The following is an 18,537-nucleotide window of genomic DNA, read 5'->3' on the forward strand; positions in this document are numbered from 1 at the left end:
TGTCTGGCCAACCTGTAGAGATCCTTTTCTCCTTCTTTCATGTCCAACCTGGTGTACATGTCTTCATATGCCTCTTGTTTAGCCTTTGCCACCTCTACCTTTGCCCTACGTCGCATCTCGATGTACTCCTTTCGCCTCTCCTCAGTCCTCTCAGTATCCCACTTCTTCTTCGCTAATCTCTTTCCTTGTATGACTCCCTGCATTTTGGGGTTCCACCACCAAGTCTCCTTCTCCCCTTTCCTACCAGATGACACACCAAGTACTCTCCTGCCTGTCTCTCTGATCACCTTGGCTGTCGTCGTCCAGTCTTCCGGGAGCTTCGGTTGTCCATCGAGAGCCTGTCTCACCTCTTTCCGGAAGGCCGCACAACATTCTTCCTTTCTCAGCTTCCACCACATGGTTCTCTGCTCTACCTTTGTCTTCTTAATCTTCCTACCCACCACCAGAATCATCCTACATACTACCATCCTATGCTGTCGAGCTACACTCTCCCCTACCACTACTTTACAGTCAGTAACCTCCTTCAGATTACATCGTCTGCACAAAATATAATCTACCTGCGTGGTTCTACCTCCGCTCTTGTAGGTCACTATATGTTCCTCCCTCTTCTGGAAATAAGTGTTCACTACAGCCATCTCCATCCTTTTTGCAAAGTCCACCACCATCTGCCCTTCAAAGTTCCTTTCCTGGATGCCATACTTTCCCATCACTTCTTCATCGCCCCTGTTTCCTTTACCAATATGTCCATTACAATCTGCACCAATCACAACTCTCTCGCTGTCTGGGATGCTCAGAACTACTTCATCTAGTTCCTTCCAGAATTTCTCTTTCAACTCTAGGTCACATCCTACCTGTGGCCGCTAACCACATTATACATAACACCCTCAATTTCAAATTTTAGTCTCATCACTCGATCTGATACTCTTTTCACCTCCAAGACATTCTTAGCCAGCTCTTCCTTTAAAATAACCCCTACTCCATTTCTCTTCCCATCTACTCCGTGGTAGAATAATTTAAACCCTGCTCCCAAACTTCTAGCCTAACTACCTTTCCACCTACTCTCTTGGATGCACAGAATATCAACCTTTCTCCTAATCATCATGTCAACCAACTCCTGTGCTTTTCCTGTCATAGTCCCAACATTCAAAGTCCCTACACTCAGTTGTAGGCTCTGTGCATTCCTCTTTTTCTTCTGACGCTGGATCCGGTTTCCTCCTCTTCTTTGTCCTCGACCCACAGTAGCTGAATTTCCACCGACGCCCTGCAGGTTAGCAGTGCCGGGGGCGGGCGTTGTTAACCCGGGCCACGACCGATCCGGTATGGGATTCTTTAGATGAACGCTCATATTTGTTTGGCACAGTTTTTACGCCGGATGCCCTTCCTGACGCAACCCTCTGCATTTATCCGGGCTTGGTACCAGCCTACAGATTGCACTGGTTTGTGCCCCCATAGGGCTGCATTATAAAATTACTCCAAAGGCAGTAATCTTAACTAATTTCAAACAAATTCAATTGTATTCACTTCAAATGTTAGCACAAACAAGTGAATCACTTAATATATATTGAAAAAAAAAACACCAAAAAGATGAGAGCAGCAAGTGGCCTGTTTTTTAATTGCAGAAAGGGACATTAGATTGTCCGATATACAATCAATGGTTTTCTAATACAGTATATGCCAACAATGTAGTCACAAATTCATACATTAAATCACAAACATAAAGCAATTTAATCTGGGGGGGAATGACATGTTTTTGCTCATCATGTCAATAGTACAAAGGCATTTGGGAAACAACAGTTTTTCTCGATGTACACAATTATACGTCATGATGAGTCACAAGGCACACTCGAGTAACTACACTGCATGGAGAAAAGTACAGTGGAACCTCCAAAGTTAAACACAATCCATTCTATGACCCTGCTTGACTTCTTGGAATTCCACAATCTTTTTTTTTCTTTTTCCAACAGTCAATCATTGAAGGAGAAATAACTACTGTGAAATAGGATTAAAATAGAGTAAAACTACTTGACTTTTGGGGAACTGGACAGACACGAATGATAAAGCGTAAAAATGTGCAGTTTGTTTGTCATGGCAAGCTTTTTTGCTCATTTCTATGAAGCAAATGACCTTTATGGGATTTCCTGCTTGGTAAAAAATAATGTTTCCCTCATTAATATTTCATTTTATTTCACCTTTGTGCTGAACTCTTATGTTTAGCCTGGTTTGAAATGTTTGGGAATGTTTGTAAACCTCCACAAGAACTCATTAAATGTGATATGTATCTTTTGTACTAATGACAGTAATTTTATACATCCATCCAATTCTCTCTCCGCCAAGCAGATCTCAAAAGGCACACCCTCACCTTGCCAATACGCCCGGTTTGGCCCAAACCAGTCAACCGAATTACCGCATGCGCTTGCACAAAAATCAAGATGTGGTCGCTTTTACGCTCAAACACAGTAGTGCTGTCTCGAGCCCAATCTTTGCTTCGGCCTGTTTAATGAGTTTAAGTTTTCTGAGATGTGATGAAGTCGTGCGGGCCGTCGCACCTCATAAGGCTTTGAACAACATTTTATTTTTGTGGAATTTCAAATTGTACGGCTTTTGCAAGCGTCCCACCAATAGTTTAGAAACAAATTCAATGAAAATTTACATCAAGCTACAATGTCTGAAGTGTATGTTCCACACAGTGTTTATGTTGTTGGGATGTGTGTGGTGACACATTATCTAGGTAAAGAAATACCAAACAGCCCACCCTTTGCATGCAAGACCAAGCAAAGCTTTTTCATAAATACAATACAGACTTGATATTGAACAGTGCATCCTCTGTGCACATTGTAGCCCTTCACAAATAAGCTGTATTAAAAACATAATAATAATAGAAAGCAAGAAGGTCCTTTGCTTCTTCCTGACATTTTTACACTCCTCTCATCGGTAGCTAGACATCTAGAACAGGGGTGGGCAAACTGTGGCCCGTGGGCCATATCCCGCCCGTTGACCAATTCAATCCAGCCCGCCAAAGATTGGTAAAGAATTGCCTGGATCATACTAAAATCATGACTACATTCATTGGACCGTGTCTGTAATACTGACTGCTTCTACCAGGTAGTGCTGTAATGCCCACAAGCTCCTCCAGGTGGTTGGTCCAGTAATAACACTGAGTTGACTTTGGCTATTCTGTTTATAGTCTCTCTACTTCAGCGCTGAACGCTTGAGGCACCAGGAGTAGACCAAAAAGAGGAAAACTCACCAGTGAATTCTGAAAAGTGATTCTGCATCTTTAGGAAATAGGTGAAGTGATACATTAATCTCCCCAACAGACGAATTACGATAATTTAGAACATTTCTCAGCAAAGCATGATTGGATGCTGATGATTCGACATTCATAAACATCTAACGATCCACTTAATTTGCGGAAAGGGATTAGGAGGTGATTGGGGAATCAATAATGCACAGTGACAGTGCAACACCTTCAAAGTGTAAAGAAGCAATCAATTTCACTATCACCACAGCTTTTATGTTCCTTTGCAAAAATTGTGGGTTTTTTTATCATGAATTTTTAAATTTACACATAAATAATATAGTTTTATTGGCGTGTTAAGTGGGTCATCCCAACATGCGCTGGAGTAAATCGCTCATGGAGGTTAAGGATTGTCCCACAGATGGATGTAATTAACTTGTGTGGTGTAAATTACCAAGTATGTAATGGTACAGTTAAGCCAAATGGTTTTTTTTTTTATGTTTTTTTTTTTTGGGGTAGTGGATAAGTGACATTTCTGCTGTTCTGAGAATTGCCACAACAAAACCAACACCAGACATTGTGATCCAAATGGCAAAGAAAAAACAAAACAAAAACAAAAAAACAAGTGATCAACAAAAGAACACAGTTCCCGTGATAAGTAAATCTAAGTATCAACACTACAATGCCTTTTTTGTTGTTTATTTTTCGTATGTGAGCATCTGCTTGTGACTTGGCCCACCTGTCAAATTTAAAACGCCAACGTGGCCCCTCAGCCAAAAAAAAGTTTGCCCACCCCCAATCTAGACAAATGCCCTTTGCACATATGGTCTGTAAATGTGAAACAGTGACGCAGAAGCGCTACATGTCAATCCAAATTAATGCATTCAAAACCATTTTACAATGTGACCTCATTTCACGATACTTGAGACTTCCTTGGATGCGCAAAAAAAAGGTCTGGTTGTCTCATCCAACATATCATCGCGCTACATTTACATTAGTTTTGGTTCAAAAACGCCTTGTCAAAATAAATTAAACATCACCACGGCCCATTTAGTACATTACGTCCAAGCAGCCAATGGCATGGAAAGTCTTGATGTCTTCTTCACTCTTAATTTCTCAATAAGATGTTTATTATTGTACATTATTCTGTGCATGCATAGCAAATGAGGAGTCGGACGTACAGAGGGGATTATAAGTAATTGTGAATGATGATGATGATGACGACCAAAAGAATTGGGTTTTATATACAGAAAAGCATCCAACTGTAAAATTGTTTCACTCACACACAGCCTTCGGCCAATTGAATTGTGTCGTGGAGCATTTCGACACAAATGCACCTCAGTCCTGTCGCATTGTCGACCGCCTCGGGGACATGCCGGAGTTTACATCTGTGTGATGCAATGGGGGGAGCCGGTCTTTTCATTATTGTTTGCAGACATTACAGTATTATGCAAACATGTGAGTGTGTGGTCCATTGTGTAAAACCACTTTCTATTCAAACCAAGCTGATGGAGCTTCCCTGTGTGCAAACAATAGCAAAATTGGCTGGGTCTGAAAAATACTTGTGATATCAAATTCATTCATAATTCAGACACCTTGTATTCATAGCTCTCTTGCCCAGAAACGTGCAAATGTGTGGCTGATAGTACTTTTGGGTTGGGAGAGGTTTGCTATGAAATATCAGTTGGGTAGCACAATTATCTTTTACATTTGTCATCATTGGACATTGAGGGGAAAAAAAAAACAGCTTGTTCCATCTCAGGTACAGTCCATGATATAAATTGAGCTTTTCCACCAATCTCTCGTCGCCAACCGATGGGTACTGACGGACGTAGCAATCTGCGACAAAGCCAACCTGACACGGCGGGATGACCTTGTTTTTCAACACAGCCTCAGAAAATGTCATTGACATGAAATAAGGACATCTTAATATAGTTGAAAGAGCAATCATATTTCAGTGAGTAACCTTTTTTTTTTCCTCAAAATGCTGGACATGGTGGTGATTTAGAAAAATAGTATCTGTGCCAAAGTTCCACTTCTATTGTCCAAAAAGGCAATTATCAGTGGCATGGGCTGATATTGGTCCGGTATTGGTCATTTGCCAACATAGTTTCTCATTGCAAAACAATTTACGCAGTGCTTTCATTTGAAGACCAGGCACTGTTAAAATTCTATCCATTCATTTTCTGAGCTGCTTATCCTCACGAGGATCGCGGGAGTGCCGGAGCCTATCCCAGCTATCATCGGGTAGGAGGCGGGATACACGCTGAACTGGTTGCCAGCCAATCACAGTGTACATGGAGATAGAGAAGAGTCGCACTCACAATCACACCTACAGTAGGGGCAATTTAGAGTAAATAAAGCCAAAAACTTCCCTCTACCCCCCCCCCCAAAAAAAAAAAAAAAAAAAAAACACTCTAAGCACTTTGTTTTTCCCCAAAACACTACTGTTCACCATCATTGCACAGTTCTTTAAGACTTAGTACCAGGGAATAATACTGGCATAGCATTCATGTTTCCTTTTGAGTTACTTGGGAGGTTGAACATGATCTATTTTATATAAATGTTGAATCGAGAGAGATTTCGCATGAGCTACAAATTATTGTAGAAATTGCCAAATGGAATAAAGATAACATAAGCTGTGCCCCCTTGAGAGGTCTGTGATTATGCACAGGGAGGCTATGTCAAATACAGCATTTTATCAGTATTTGTGCAGCATGCATATCCTAAGATTCTTTGTGTGCCAGCGTTTCAGTTTGGAAATATCCCAATAACCATTGATTGTATTTCCATGTTCAACTCCATTACTAAACAGTTTCATATCCCCGAAATAATTTTAACTTGATCTTTCATTCTATTTCTCTGACTTTCAAGTCAGTCACTTCAAACTGAATTTCCAGTGGGTAAACCAACTGAGAGGTTGAGTGGTGGTGGTCACCGATCACCAAGAGGACCCTTTAGATTGTCTTTAAACAACATTTACAAAATGAGCTCTGCAGAAAATTGTGAAAAGTGCACAATGATGTTAAGAAGCAGGATTCAGCAAAATGTCAAGTACACAGTAAAGAGACATGCCAGAACAGAGCAATATTTTACTGACCTTTTTGGTTGGCCCAACCATGTTTGCACATGCACCAGGTTGGCAAAAGCCATGTTTGTATTTACAAGCGCAAGCTGTTTTCAATCAAGTCGGGTTGCCAATTTCTTTCGCCATCCCACCATTGAAGAGTTTACAGATCAGTGTGGCGTCTCTCGGCGAGCCGCCAGCGTCCTCCGTCATCGGAAAATAACGTGGTGTTGTGAAGGGTTTGCCATTAGTTTCTCTGATCATCTTCTAAAGATGGGGCTGGTGTAACAGATCATTACCATATACCATTATTTTGTATTTATTTTTTGTAGGTTTGAGTTTTATCTTTCGAGGGTTGCTCCACCATCATCCACTAAAGTGTTTGGCTTTGTCAGCATGTCTCCCTTTTAATGAAAACAGTGCCTAATGACATTGTGTTTCCAAATAACTCCCGCGAGATGGGTGTCTCTCCCTCGTACACTATTAAACAGTAAAGTAGCCCTCCTATCAGCAGATCCAGAGAGGACAATTTGCCAGCACGAGTCCAGTTGGGTCTTGTTTTCAAGTTAGTGACGTAGGCGTTGGTCCAACTGATGTTTGATTTCTGTCAAGCGACCTGCTGTGTGTTATTCAGTGCTCAGGGTCAATGAGATCAGGTTGCCTCATCCATTCAAACAGTTGTAAACTCGGGTCATTGTACCTTCTCCGACCTCTGTTGTGAAATTGTTTGGATTTCACTTAGTTCATGTGCCAGAGTCCATAGGACTGTGGCGTATTACGTCAGCCGTCTGCATGTCCGAATCTGCAGACCCTTTAGTTTCTCCTGGTCTTGCACTTCTGTTCCTCTGCCCTCAAATGCTGGTCTGCAGCTCTCCATTGAGCAGCGCTGCATTGTGTGCCTCCAAGTTGGTGTTGATGATCAGTGCATTGTTGACCATCCTGCTTCTGTCCGCCCTGCTGTCACTGCGCTCGATCTCATCAAGGCCCGCCACTTTTTTGAGACAAAGCACCTTCTGGAAACTCTTCTTGAAGTTGTCTGACAGGAAAGCGTAGAGGATGGGGTTGGCGCAGCTGTTGGCGTAGCCCAACACCACGACAAAGTCGAAGGTGCTCTTCACGGCAGATGTGGGCTTGATGGAGCCGGTGACCGAGGTGACGTTGAAGACGTAGAAGGGCAGCCAGCAGAGGACGAACACGGCAACAACAATGGAGACCATCCGCGTCACTTTGCGTTCGGAACGTTTGCGCTTGGTTGAACCTACTCGCATGCCTGATGATTTCACCTGGAAAAGGGAAAACTGTTAGTTCATCAAAGAGCTCTTCCTGTTCATGATATATGAACCATAAAATACTAAGCACCTATCCAGCCATCTATCCATTCATCCATTTCTGATACAGTAAACCCTCATTTACCGTGGTGGTGACGTTCAAAAAATCCCTCACAATAAATGAAATTTCCAAAGTAGTAAGCAATTACTTATTATAAATAACTTTGTATTTGTAATTAGATGCCTATATGTGATGAGAAATGTGCAGAAATTATATTCATCCACTTTTGGTCACTGTCCACACACTGTACATAAGCAGATACACTTTGTGCTGCACTTGAATGACCTGAACATGCGGACGTGGTACGAGTAGATGATTAGGTGCCTTAAGCATTGCTACTGTTCCTCACATTGACATTACTGGCAATGTAGTCAGCCAAAAGCATTCATTATTGTACTAATGTTTTTAACTAGTTTACCTGTTGTAGAATATCATGCTCAACATTGCTCTTTACTTGCATTTGTTCTTGTCTGTTATGTGTGCATTAGCTCTATGTCACACTAAGCCTGGTCTTTGTGAATTTATTTCATAAAACCCTGACTGCTGCGTGTGTTTTTCTTCCTTTCCAGTCATGTTCATTGTATCCTCAAGGAATTTTGTAATCTACAAAATATAGATTGGGAGAATTCATTAACATTTATTTTTATACCAAGAAAAACAGCCCTCTTTGTACCACTCAGTAAAATGATAAAATGATTGTACATCTATTACCTTGTCAGAATTTGATAGTTGACCAAAAAACTGTCAAGGAAACGGTTCAGCAATTGAAACTATCAACAAGTTGTCTTGACTCAATACCATCTGCTTTTTAAAAATTATTGTGAAATCAGTGCTAGCTGATTTGCAGCAAACAATAAATTGCTCACTTCAGTCTGGTGAGTTTCCTAAAGCTCTTAAAATAGCTGCCAATAAGCCTCTTCTAAAAAAGAGACCACTGGACGCTTGCGTGTTAGCAAGCTATAGACCCATCTCAGATCTCCCTTATTATTGACAAGATTGTTGAGAAAGTTGTTTTTAATCAACTCAGCAACTCTTGAGTTTAAATCGACTTTTTCACAAATTTCAGTTAGGTTTCTGAACTCATCACAGTACAGATTCTACTCTAATCAAAGTGCTAAATGATACAATGTTGAATACTGTTGTTGGATCTCAGCGCAGCTTTTGATATGGTACATCATAATATACTGCTGAACAAGTTGTAAACATGGGTAGGACTATATGGAACTGTTCTTAAATGCCTTAGGTCACACCTGGAGGAAAGGAGCTACTTTGTAAACATTGGAAGTGGTCAATCTCAACAAATAGCAATGACCTATGATCTTTTAAGGATCAGTTCTTGGACCCCTCCTATTCAACCTGTACTGTGAACACCAAGCTATATTGCAAGTTCTCTCACTTAGAAATCATGCAAGGGTTTGAAATTTTCATCGTAGGTGCATGTCCACTGTGAGACAGATAATCTAAAAAGAAAAATACAGAAATCAAAATGTATGATTTTTTTTAACTATTTATTTGTGTGATACAGCTGCAAATAAGTATTTGAACACCTCAGAAAACTAATGGTCATTTTGGTACATATAATATTTGCCTTTGTTTGAAATTACAGAGTTCAAACCTTTCCTGTAGGTGTTCACCAGGTTTGCACACACTGCAGGAGGGATTTTGGCCCACTCCTCCACACATATCTCTAGATCACACAGGTTTCTGGACTGTCGCTGAGAAACACAGAGTTTCAGCTCCCGCCAAAGATTTTCTATTGGGTTTAGGTCTGGAGACTGGTTAGGCCACGCCAGAACCTTGATAGGCTTCTTACGGAGCCACTCCTTGTTTTTCCTGGCTATGTGTGCTTTGGGTCATTGTAATGTTGAAAGACCCAGCCACGACCCATCTTCAATGCTCTGACTGAGGGAAAGAGGTTGTTCCCCAAAATCTCACAATACATAGCTGTGGTCATCCTCTCTTTAATATAGTGCAGTCGTCCTATCCCCTGTGCAGAAAAACACCCCCAAAACATGATGCTACCACCCCCATGCTTCACAGTAGGGATCGTATTTATGCAGCTAACGACCTCACACAGGTGCATCTGACTCAGGATAATACATGGAGTGGAGGAGGACTTTTAAAGGCAAACTAACAGGTCTTTGAGGGTCAGAATTCTAGCTATAGACAGGTGTTTAAATACTTATTTACTGCTGTATCACACAAATAAATCGTTTAAAAAAATCATACATTTTGATGTCTGGATTTTTCTTTTTAAATTATCTCTCTCACAGTGGACATGCAGCTACGATGAAAATTTCAGACCCCTCCATTATTTCTAAGTGGGAGAACGTGCAATATTGCAGGGAGTTCATATACTTATTTTCTTCACTGTATATGCTTCCCTTGGGTCAAATTTTTCAAAACTTTAATTTTGACTATCATAGGTATGCAGAGGAGACCGTTCTATTTAGCAGTGTCTCCAAATGACAGCAGTTCAATTGAAGTGTTGTGCCACAAGCAGATAAATAACTGGATGAGCTAAAATTTTCTTCAACTAAACCACAACACAACTGAAACAATTGTTTTTGGTAATAAAGAACAGAGAATTGCTGTTACCTGTACTCACTATCTTTAATAAAAACAAAGACCAAGTCCACAACCTTGGTGTACTGATAGATTCCGACCTCACTTTCAATGGTCATAGCCAATCAATCACAAAAACTGCCTTTCACCATCTGAAGAGCATATCTAGAATGAAGACTTGTGTGTGTCAAGCAGACAGGAAAAGCTCATCCAATTTTTTTTTATCTCAAGTACACTTGACTATTGTAATGGTCTTCTGAATAGACTCCCCCAAAAGAGCATTAAAAAGCTGCTGTGAATTCAGAACACTGCAGTTCGGGTTCTGACCAGAACGAAGAGGTCAGAGCATATAACTCCAATTCTAAAATCCTTATACTGACTTCCAGTCAGCCTTGGAATAAAGTTTAAAGTTATCCAGTTCTGTCTATAAATCACTTAAGAGTTTAAGTCCTGAATACATGAAAGAAATGCTTACGGAATACAAATCCAGTAGAGCTCTGAGATCCACTGATTCCGGTCAAATAGTGGAGCGCAGAATCCAAAGCAAACATGGTGAAGCAGCATTTAGGTAGTATGTTGCATACAGATGGAATAAATTACCAATAGAGTTGAGGTCAGCCCCAAGTGTGAATGTTTTTAAATCCAGGTTGAGAACTTTTTTTCCTCATCCTTTTTAGAATATTTCCACTTTTAATATTTCTTGCACTATACGCTGTATTTAATTGTACTTTTTTTCATTTTTAAATGTTTTATTTTTTCCCTCTGTTTTAAATGTTTTATTTCTTTGTATTCAAATCTTTATATTTAAAGCACATTGAGTTACCTTGTGTATGAAATGCGCCATTTAAATACATTTGCTTTCCTTTGCTTACGAACACCCATTGAAAAAAATCTGCGATGCACTGAATCCCCAATAAGTGAACTGCGATATCGCAGGGAACTACTGTACCAGCTGGGATAGGCTCCAGCACTTCAGCAACCCTTGTGAGGATAAGCAGCTCAGAAAATAGATGTGTGGATAAGAGCTCTTTAATTGAAATAATTGTTTCTAGGTAAACACACGCATGGAAAAACTCGCTCACAAAAACAATACATGACCTGACTTCTGCTCACTGACAAGTGATATTTCTCAATTTTCAGGCTTGAATGTAATAAAGTGAAACATCTGTGAGGGCCACGTAAACTGATGCGATGAGATAGTTATTCTCAAAAGATGAAACTCTCAATTTAGCCCATAGACTGATGTAATGCCGATTCTGTACCCCAGACGTGTTCAATGAGGCAGCTCAATTATAAAAAAGAGTTCAATGACTGCCGCAGTAGCTTGCTCAATAGTTTCGATTCCAAACACAATTATAAGTTCGTTCAAGCGAAACTAATTTCAAATAGTCAGCATATTCTCACCTTGACTATGATGAGCAGGTAACATAGACATATGACGGCCAGGGGCAGGAAGAATCCAATGAAGAAGGTGTAAAATATGAAGGCGGTGTAATAGACATCCTGGGGCTCGGGCCAAACGATCCCACATACTGGTACTTTGTCCAGACCGCTGAAGATCATAGTAGGCAGGATGACTAAGAGTGAGACGCCCCACACTGTCAGGTTGATAAACTTGGCTACCCGGGGCTTCCGCCATTTTGTCGACTTAATAGGGTGAACCACGGCCAGGTATCGATCGATGCTCATAACCATCAGGCAAAATATGCTGGTGAACTGATTGAGAGAATCTGGGCGAGAGAAGCAGATAGAGTCAGTAATCAGTAGTGCTCTTAATCAAAGGAGATAATTGACTGCAAACGAGGTTTAAATCAATGGTGTCAAACATACACTCGGTGGGCCAATACTGGCCCACTAGAGGAAACAATCTGGTCCATAGGGTGAATTTGAAAGTCAAACGTTACATACAACATTGTGGTGGTGGGAAGTAAGGATATTTTAGAGAATGATGATGTAGAAAATGGAAGGGTTATAATTCCCAAGTTAATTTATTAATTGATCTAATTATAAAGTAAATTACTATATTTTTCACTTCCAAATGCATGTGATTTGAGGTGTTCAACCTCAAAACAAAATCATTGCGATTAGTCACTGTGCACACATGTAATGACAAACTGCAGCAAAGTTTTCTCAAGAAATCTGAGATTGTTTTGTAAAATTATTTTTAAAGGTCATTAACTCTAAGGATTTTCCTAAATCCATATTTACATGTATTTTTTAAGTGGGGTTGGTTTGTACAAATACAACTCTCAATGTCAACTAATGCAATTAGCAGTAACACTTTTCAACCAATATAGTGCCCCCGGACCACCACCACCACAATTGAGGTTATTTTAAAGTAAAACTATTTATTACATATTATGCTGTGCGATTGGCTCAGCGCCAGACCATGGTGTACGCAGCCTCCTACCCAGATTCATTTTACATACCGGATTCCCAAGCTTTGCTTCAGTTCCAAAGAATTTCAGATGTTTTATTTATTTATTTATTTATTTATTATATTCGCCATTTGTGGAGCCTCAAAGTGGCCATTTTCTAAGAACAAAAAATATGGCTGCTCTGCGAAGCGTGCTCGACCCTCCACCTACCCACAGTCATGATCACCCTGCACAGCGCCTCGCCAAATGGCCAGTGCACCAATGCCAGCTGCATGGCGATGAACGGCAAGCTCATCATACACAGCACGTCCGCCACTGCCAGGTTAAGGATGTATATGTTGGTCACCGTCTTCATTTTGGCGTAACGGAGGATGACGTAGATGACCAGGGCGTTGCCGCAGAGCCCCACAGTGCAAACCATGAAGTAGATGAAGGTGATGACGACGGAGCTGGTCTTGTCCTGGTGGGGTTCCCGCGTCTCCCCTGTCAGGTTCAGGTCCAGGTCTGACTCATTCCCTTGGAGGTAGCTGTCGTACAGGAGCGGCTCGGGGATCGTCATGTTGGGTGGAGGTGAGAGGAAGGACCACTGGTCCAGCGCCATAATTGCTGAATCCAAGTTAGCTAAAATACGGCAGAGGGGTTTGCGGTGTATCGCATCGCAGATGAACGGAGAAATACATCTAGAAGGAGATGACAAAGTAAGAGGATTTTGAGTGAGAGTAATAATATAAGAGTATGGGCAACTGTTGATATACAGTTGGTGAGGTCAGATTTGTCACCGCTGAATTGCACTTGTCTGCCTGCAAGTAATCATTATCTGCAATTTTCAACTACTTACAGCACAAATCACTTCAGTGCACATCACCACTACTGTCAAACCGAACCATAAAGCCACCACTCGGAGTCAAATCACCCAGGGTGGGGGTCAAAGTGTGTGTGTGCGTGCGTGCAGTTGCGCGCATACAGGCAAAAAGGCAACTTCGGGAGAGGGATCGACGAGGGCGTTGCGGCGCTACCCGAGACAAATGTTTATTCAATCGATCTTGGGGACAAACAGCTCCTACACTGTGGGTGGATCTGTCATTCTGTTTGAGAGAGTTGTTCCAATTTTGGTTGCATCCATTAATCCATTCATACTACCTTTGTTTATACAATTTATAACATTCATCACATAAAGAATGCAAGGCTTTATTGTGTTAACACAGAGCATACAGAAAGAAGTCCCTACATTTCAGATTTATGGGCAACTCAATTAACAACATGAGAGAAAGAGAACAGCCCTGTTTCCATTTTTTGTTATTGAAAAGAAAAAAACATTATATTTCAAATTTTACATTTTCAAGCCAGAGAGTAAGACCATGGTTGGGAATGTTCCAGTGCTTGAGCTTCAAGGATGGCATTATAACATCACTTGCCTCAACCTCACCTCGCAATCCTCAAATCAATTTATCAGATTTTTCTCAGACACAATCAAGACATTCCGGTTAACCCCTCTTTGCGTAGTAAAGATTTTTTTTTTAAATCATATTTTTTAGAAGCAACATTTCAGGGCATTCCAACTAATATTGCAGTTTATTTTATTATTTCATGTATTTTGGGAGTGCTCATGTTTTTTTTCCACTTCCAAAGCCATCCTTGCCAGCCTTTAAGGGGCTGTTAGTGTACTGTGATTGGTAAAGCCCACCCACATAATTCAATTAGTCACAGCATTCTTCATATTTCTACAAATATTTTTGACTCATAAGACTTAATATTGCATCAATGTTAATTGGGATGACGTTGGATTTTAATTAAAGTAAATGAATAAAAAAACACCTACATCTTGGTCCAAACTAGTTTATAGTTGGTGATTAAAATATATAATATACATCCACAGCTTCATATCAACTCATACAATCAGGACTTTCTGTTTTTACATTAACCCATTGCAAAAACCGTTGTTAATTTTTTTTCATCTACTTGTCTAGGACTAATCGTGTTTTATTTATACACTTACTTTCCAAAAGACAACATCCTCCTTGTGTGTAGTCCATCGTGCCTTGGTGTCTTGGCGGAGCGCGTCCCTCTGTCTTTGCATCCATCAGTCCACCTGCTCCTCCTCTGTTACGCGTGACTCCGGCGGATCAAGACGCCGCTCGGTACCCTCGTCACAGCCCGTGCGAGCTCTCTCTCAGCTCAATTTTGACCGGCAGCTAATGTTTTTTTTTTTTTTTTTTTCCTCCCCATACAATTAATACCGAGATAAATCTGATGAAAAGTGTTGGTGGAGAATCCAAACGACGAGTGCGCCAAGGTGACAGGGCGCACGAGGCGGAGAGAGAGCGAGCCGGAGAGAGAGATGGAGAGCGTGGGAGATAGATAGATAGATAGAGAGGGAGAGAGACAGAGCGAGAGAGCGGAGAGAGACTCACCAAAAGTCAAAGTCCACGTGCAGATCCAATTTAAAAACCCAAACTCTAAATACATTGGAACCTAGGATAATGAATTATATTTGTTTCAAGACCCTGTATTCAAATTGAAACGTTTGTAAACCGAGGTAATGTTGCTCATTGAAAAGAATTGTATTCCAATTGATCGGTTCTGGTTGCAGCTAGACATCCTATTTAACTTATTTTGGTCGTCGTGCTGTTAAACATAAATACTAGCCCCAAATGCTCACTATCTCTCAGAAAACAGTGCATTTTAGCATTGCATTGTGGGATGTAGCTACCATTTTAGGAAAAAAATATTTCAAAAAGTAAACCAAGGTACCACATTACATTATATGTGTTGGAATATAATTGTTGAAAAGATATGCAGATAGGCAGCACAGTGACGTAGCTGGTAAAGCATTGGCTTCCCAGTTCTGAGGACTGTTCGATCTCAGCCCCGCCTGTGTGGAGTTTGCATGTTCTCCCTGTGCCTGCTTTGGTTTTCTCCAGGCACTCTCGTTTCCTCCCACATCCCAAAAACGTGCAACACTAATTGGACGCACTAAATTGCCCCTAGGTGTGATTGTGAGTGCGGGTGTTGTCTGTCTCCATGTGCCCTGCAATTGGCTGGCAAGCAGTTCGGGGTGTACCCCGCCTCCAGCCCATTGACAGCTGGGATAGGCTGCAGTACTCCCCCGAACCCTCGTAAGGATAAGCAGCAAAGAAAATGGTTGGATGGATGTATGGATAAGCCGATGCCACAGCAGCTCTGTGTTTCTGTTTAAATTTTCGAGTGTTATTGTGTTAGTTTTACATGTTCTCATAGTATGTTCAAATTGAAGGCACTGTGGGGTTTATAACTAGCAGGCAGTCCAGTATGTGCTCAGTTTTCTGTAGTGGTACTATACACGACACAACACTGTCGAGGTAACTTATTTGACGACCAGACAATTTTTGTTGCTTAGAAGTCTTTAATAAGTATTTTGGGGTCACATCGGTAAAGTCGCATCTCCCCACAAAAGAGGGCAAGCAGGTATCAATCAATATTTGCTATTATCATTTTAAATAAGATCAATCGGGCTTTGTTTAAAATTCACGTTAGCTACTACATTCAAATCTTAAATTTGATATTACATCCAGAATTTTCATTCTATCTATTAGTCAGTAGCAGTTAGGCATGTTAAGTGCATTGACATTTGCATTTGAATTACGTTTAGCAATGGGAGAAAAACCAATGAAAATAACACAAATACATGAAAGCTTCTTTGTCCTTCTCGGTACTCATCACAGCGCTTGCTGACGTCATGTTTATTGTTAGCGGTGGCTGCGTACATTTTTGCAAGAGCACTGATTTCCAACTACTTCACCTTGCTTCTCATTTATGTGAATTTAATTCAGTTCTCTTTCCTTTGCTTTCCTTTCCTTTTCATGTGGCGCTTTGACATATCTCCCACTTTCTTTGCTTCCATCATAGTAGAAAAATGGTTTGACTTAAAATTAAGCGTTAAAAGTAATTGGTGTTATTATATTGAAGGTGAATTTTTGAGTTTGTGTAAAACTGAATTTACACTTAACAAGTGCCCAATTCCACTCTCATGCCTATAAGCCATTTTTAATGTACTATTTCTACTCCCTTTTATCTTTACATTTTAGAGAGAATAAATATTTAGGTGGAGCAATATCTTTTTGTCTCTGCAGAACAACATATTTTATTTTTTGAGCTCAAGCAAAGCTATTAAACACAGCGCGACCAAGTGGGAGTATTACAATATGAAGAAAAAGTGTGAAGGCTTTTTCCTTTCCGTATTGTATGTAAAACTGTTTCACTTTCACAGGATAATGTGACAAATGAGGCAGGCCGCAACAACATTCGGATGCAGCGGTTTCAAGGAGAAACGGATGTCATCTGGGACACGTGCATCACATTCAAGTGTATTCAGCTGACTAGTCTCCAAAACATATTTTCCTATCGAGGGTGTGTTCTACGACTTCCGATAAAGCTGCATGAGAAAATCTCGTCCCTCTTAAGTGCTGCTATTTTTAAATGACGGACGATGTTTTATCCAAGTTCCATGCGTTATTTATGTCCGATGTGAATTTATTTCATAACCCCAGGGATTGGGAATAGTCATCTGATACAAAAGGGAGGAGATATTGAAGGGAGCAGGTATTGAGTGCACAAGTCCCCCACTGTAAATCAGTAGCCAGTTCGCGAGGGTGATTAGTTCTGGGTCACGTGAGGTCATGACTAGTCAACTTGCTGCTGAGAACCATTTTACCTTTTGATTTAAATGTGTTCCACATCCTACTGCTGTCAAATATGACAAAAGCGCTCAGGCGCAAATTCAGTTGTTGTTGAAGTAATAGCTGCACTGCTCATGATTTCAAAAACAAATTTACATTCTGGAGTTGCAAAAGATGCAATAAAACATCACGCTAATCATGGCAAGCTACAAGGTGTCATTCTGTTTTATTCTGCTTTTCAGGTTCGACTCCAAAAAGTTCCGTTATAAAAGCTTTTGATGTGTAACTTTTCACTATTATTTGCCTTTCAGTTTTCACATGGACGTATTTAGAAGGGTAAAGTGGGGTACACTTATACTAATAAATGCGCCTGAATTGAAAGGTTTTCCTCTCTTCCGATAAAACGCAACCTAGACCTGATTGTCAGATTCCTGTAGCTAGTGGGGGATGTGTAATGAATCATTTTACCTCCATGATCTGCTTGGTAAAATGGTTGGACTGACAATCATAGATGTTAAACTTAATCAGTATGATCACAAATCCTTAGCGCTAGACAGTTAGGAAACAACGTGAAGCTCACATTGTTGCCAGAGACAAATAGAGCAGCAATCGCATGTTTAGTGTTTTCAGTAGCGCGTCTCCTAAGTCATTTACCGCAATAAAAATGACAAAACAATTTTTTACCAGCATGCTAGTTATCAGACAAGCTAACCTTTAGCCTGGTGTCTTCTACTTAATCTTCTGCTATTTCCCTTTCTTTCTCTTTCCAAACAAATATGTGCGTTCATCTGAGATGTCCCGCTGTGGCGATCCCTAAATGGACAAGCCGAAAATAAACTTACTTACTTCCTAGTATGAATGGCCAGTAGCACCACTCTGCCTCTCTTGGGCCAGTGTCGGTACTGCAACAGCCATCTGCTTTGAGGGAGGTTTGAGGCTTGTGATTCTCTGCAGAGATATTATCTATGGTGTGCTGTGTTGGTCATGCACACTGTCAATGCAGTAAGGACATTCGAGATGAGCCCCCCCCCCCCCCCCCCATGTGTGGGGTCTCTAACAATTTGAAAAAGTACGATTTTTAATATCAGTATTTGTGTACACCGCTTCAGGAGTAAGTAGAAGTGTAATTCTGGCTACAAAATGTTACTTTCAATTAAACTAAACTGTTATCTTTAAAAAAATGGCAATCACCTCCAAATCACTTCACAACAGGGATCATTTTTTTGCTATGAAGTGTATTCTTCTTCTTCTGCAGTGTGAGTATGAGAATCTTGGAAAATGGATGGACTATTTTAAAGGCAAACT

General features: G+C 40.7%; 1 protein-coding gene and 1 long non-coding RNA gene across 3 annotated transcripts in view; one reads left to right on the plus strand and one right to left on the minus strand.

Moving 5' to 3' along the window:
- Positions 1–17,347, plus strand: part of LOC133495808 (uncharacterized) — a 25,905-nt gene extending 8,558 nt beyond the window's left edge. For both annotated transcript variants that reach the window (XR_009793662.1, XR_009793661.1), the window contains exon 3: positions 16,824–17,347. This is a non-coding gene — a long non-coding RNA (uncharacterized LOC133495808). The remainder of the gene's footprint in view (positions 1–16,823) is intronic.
- sstr2a (somatostatin receptor 2a) lies at positions 5,670–14,775 on the minus strand. Its single transcript, XM_061810769.1, has 4 exons — positions 14,574–14,775; positions 12,788–13,257; positions 11,604–11,929; positions 5,670–7,588 (listed from the first exon to the last, which is right to left on the minus strand). The coding sequence occupies exons 1-4, from the start codon at positions 14,588–14,590 to the stop codon at positions 7,157–7,159; spliced, it is 1,245 nt and encodes a 414-aa protein (XP_061666753.1). The 5' UTR covers positions 14,591–14,775; the 3' UTR covers positions 5,670–7,156.
- Positions 17,348–18,537: the final 1,190 nt, after the last annotated feature.

Source organism: Syngnathoides biaculeatus, chromosome 22, assembly GCF_019802595.1.
Source record: "Syngnathoides biaculeatus isolate LvHL_M chromosome 22, ASM1980259v1, whole genome shotgun sequence".
NCBI classification, from domain to species: domain Eukaryota; kingdom Metazoa; phylum Chordata; class Actinopteri; order Syngnathiformes; family Syngnathidae; genus Syngnathoides; species Syngnathoides biaculeatus.

Bases quoted from the DNA above. Each gene is read 5' to 3' on its own strand.
- sstr2a (XM_061810769.1), bottom strand. The intron at 11,930-12,787 runs GTAGGTGGAGGG...TCTCTCGCCCAG, and splicing joins CAGGGTGATCATGACTGTGG to ATTCTCTCAATCAGTTCACC. The intron at 7,589-11,603 runs GTGAGAATATGC...TCCCTTTTCCAG, and splicing joins ACCTGCTCATCATAGTCAAG to GTGAAATCATCAGGCATGCG.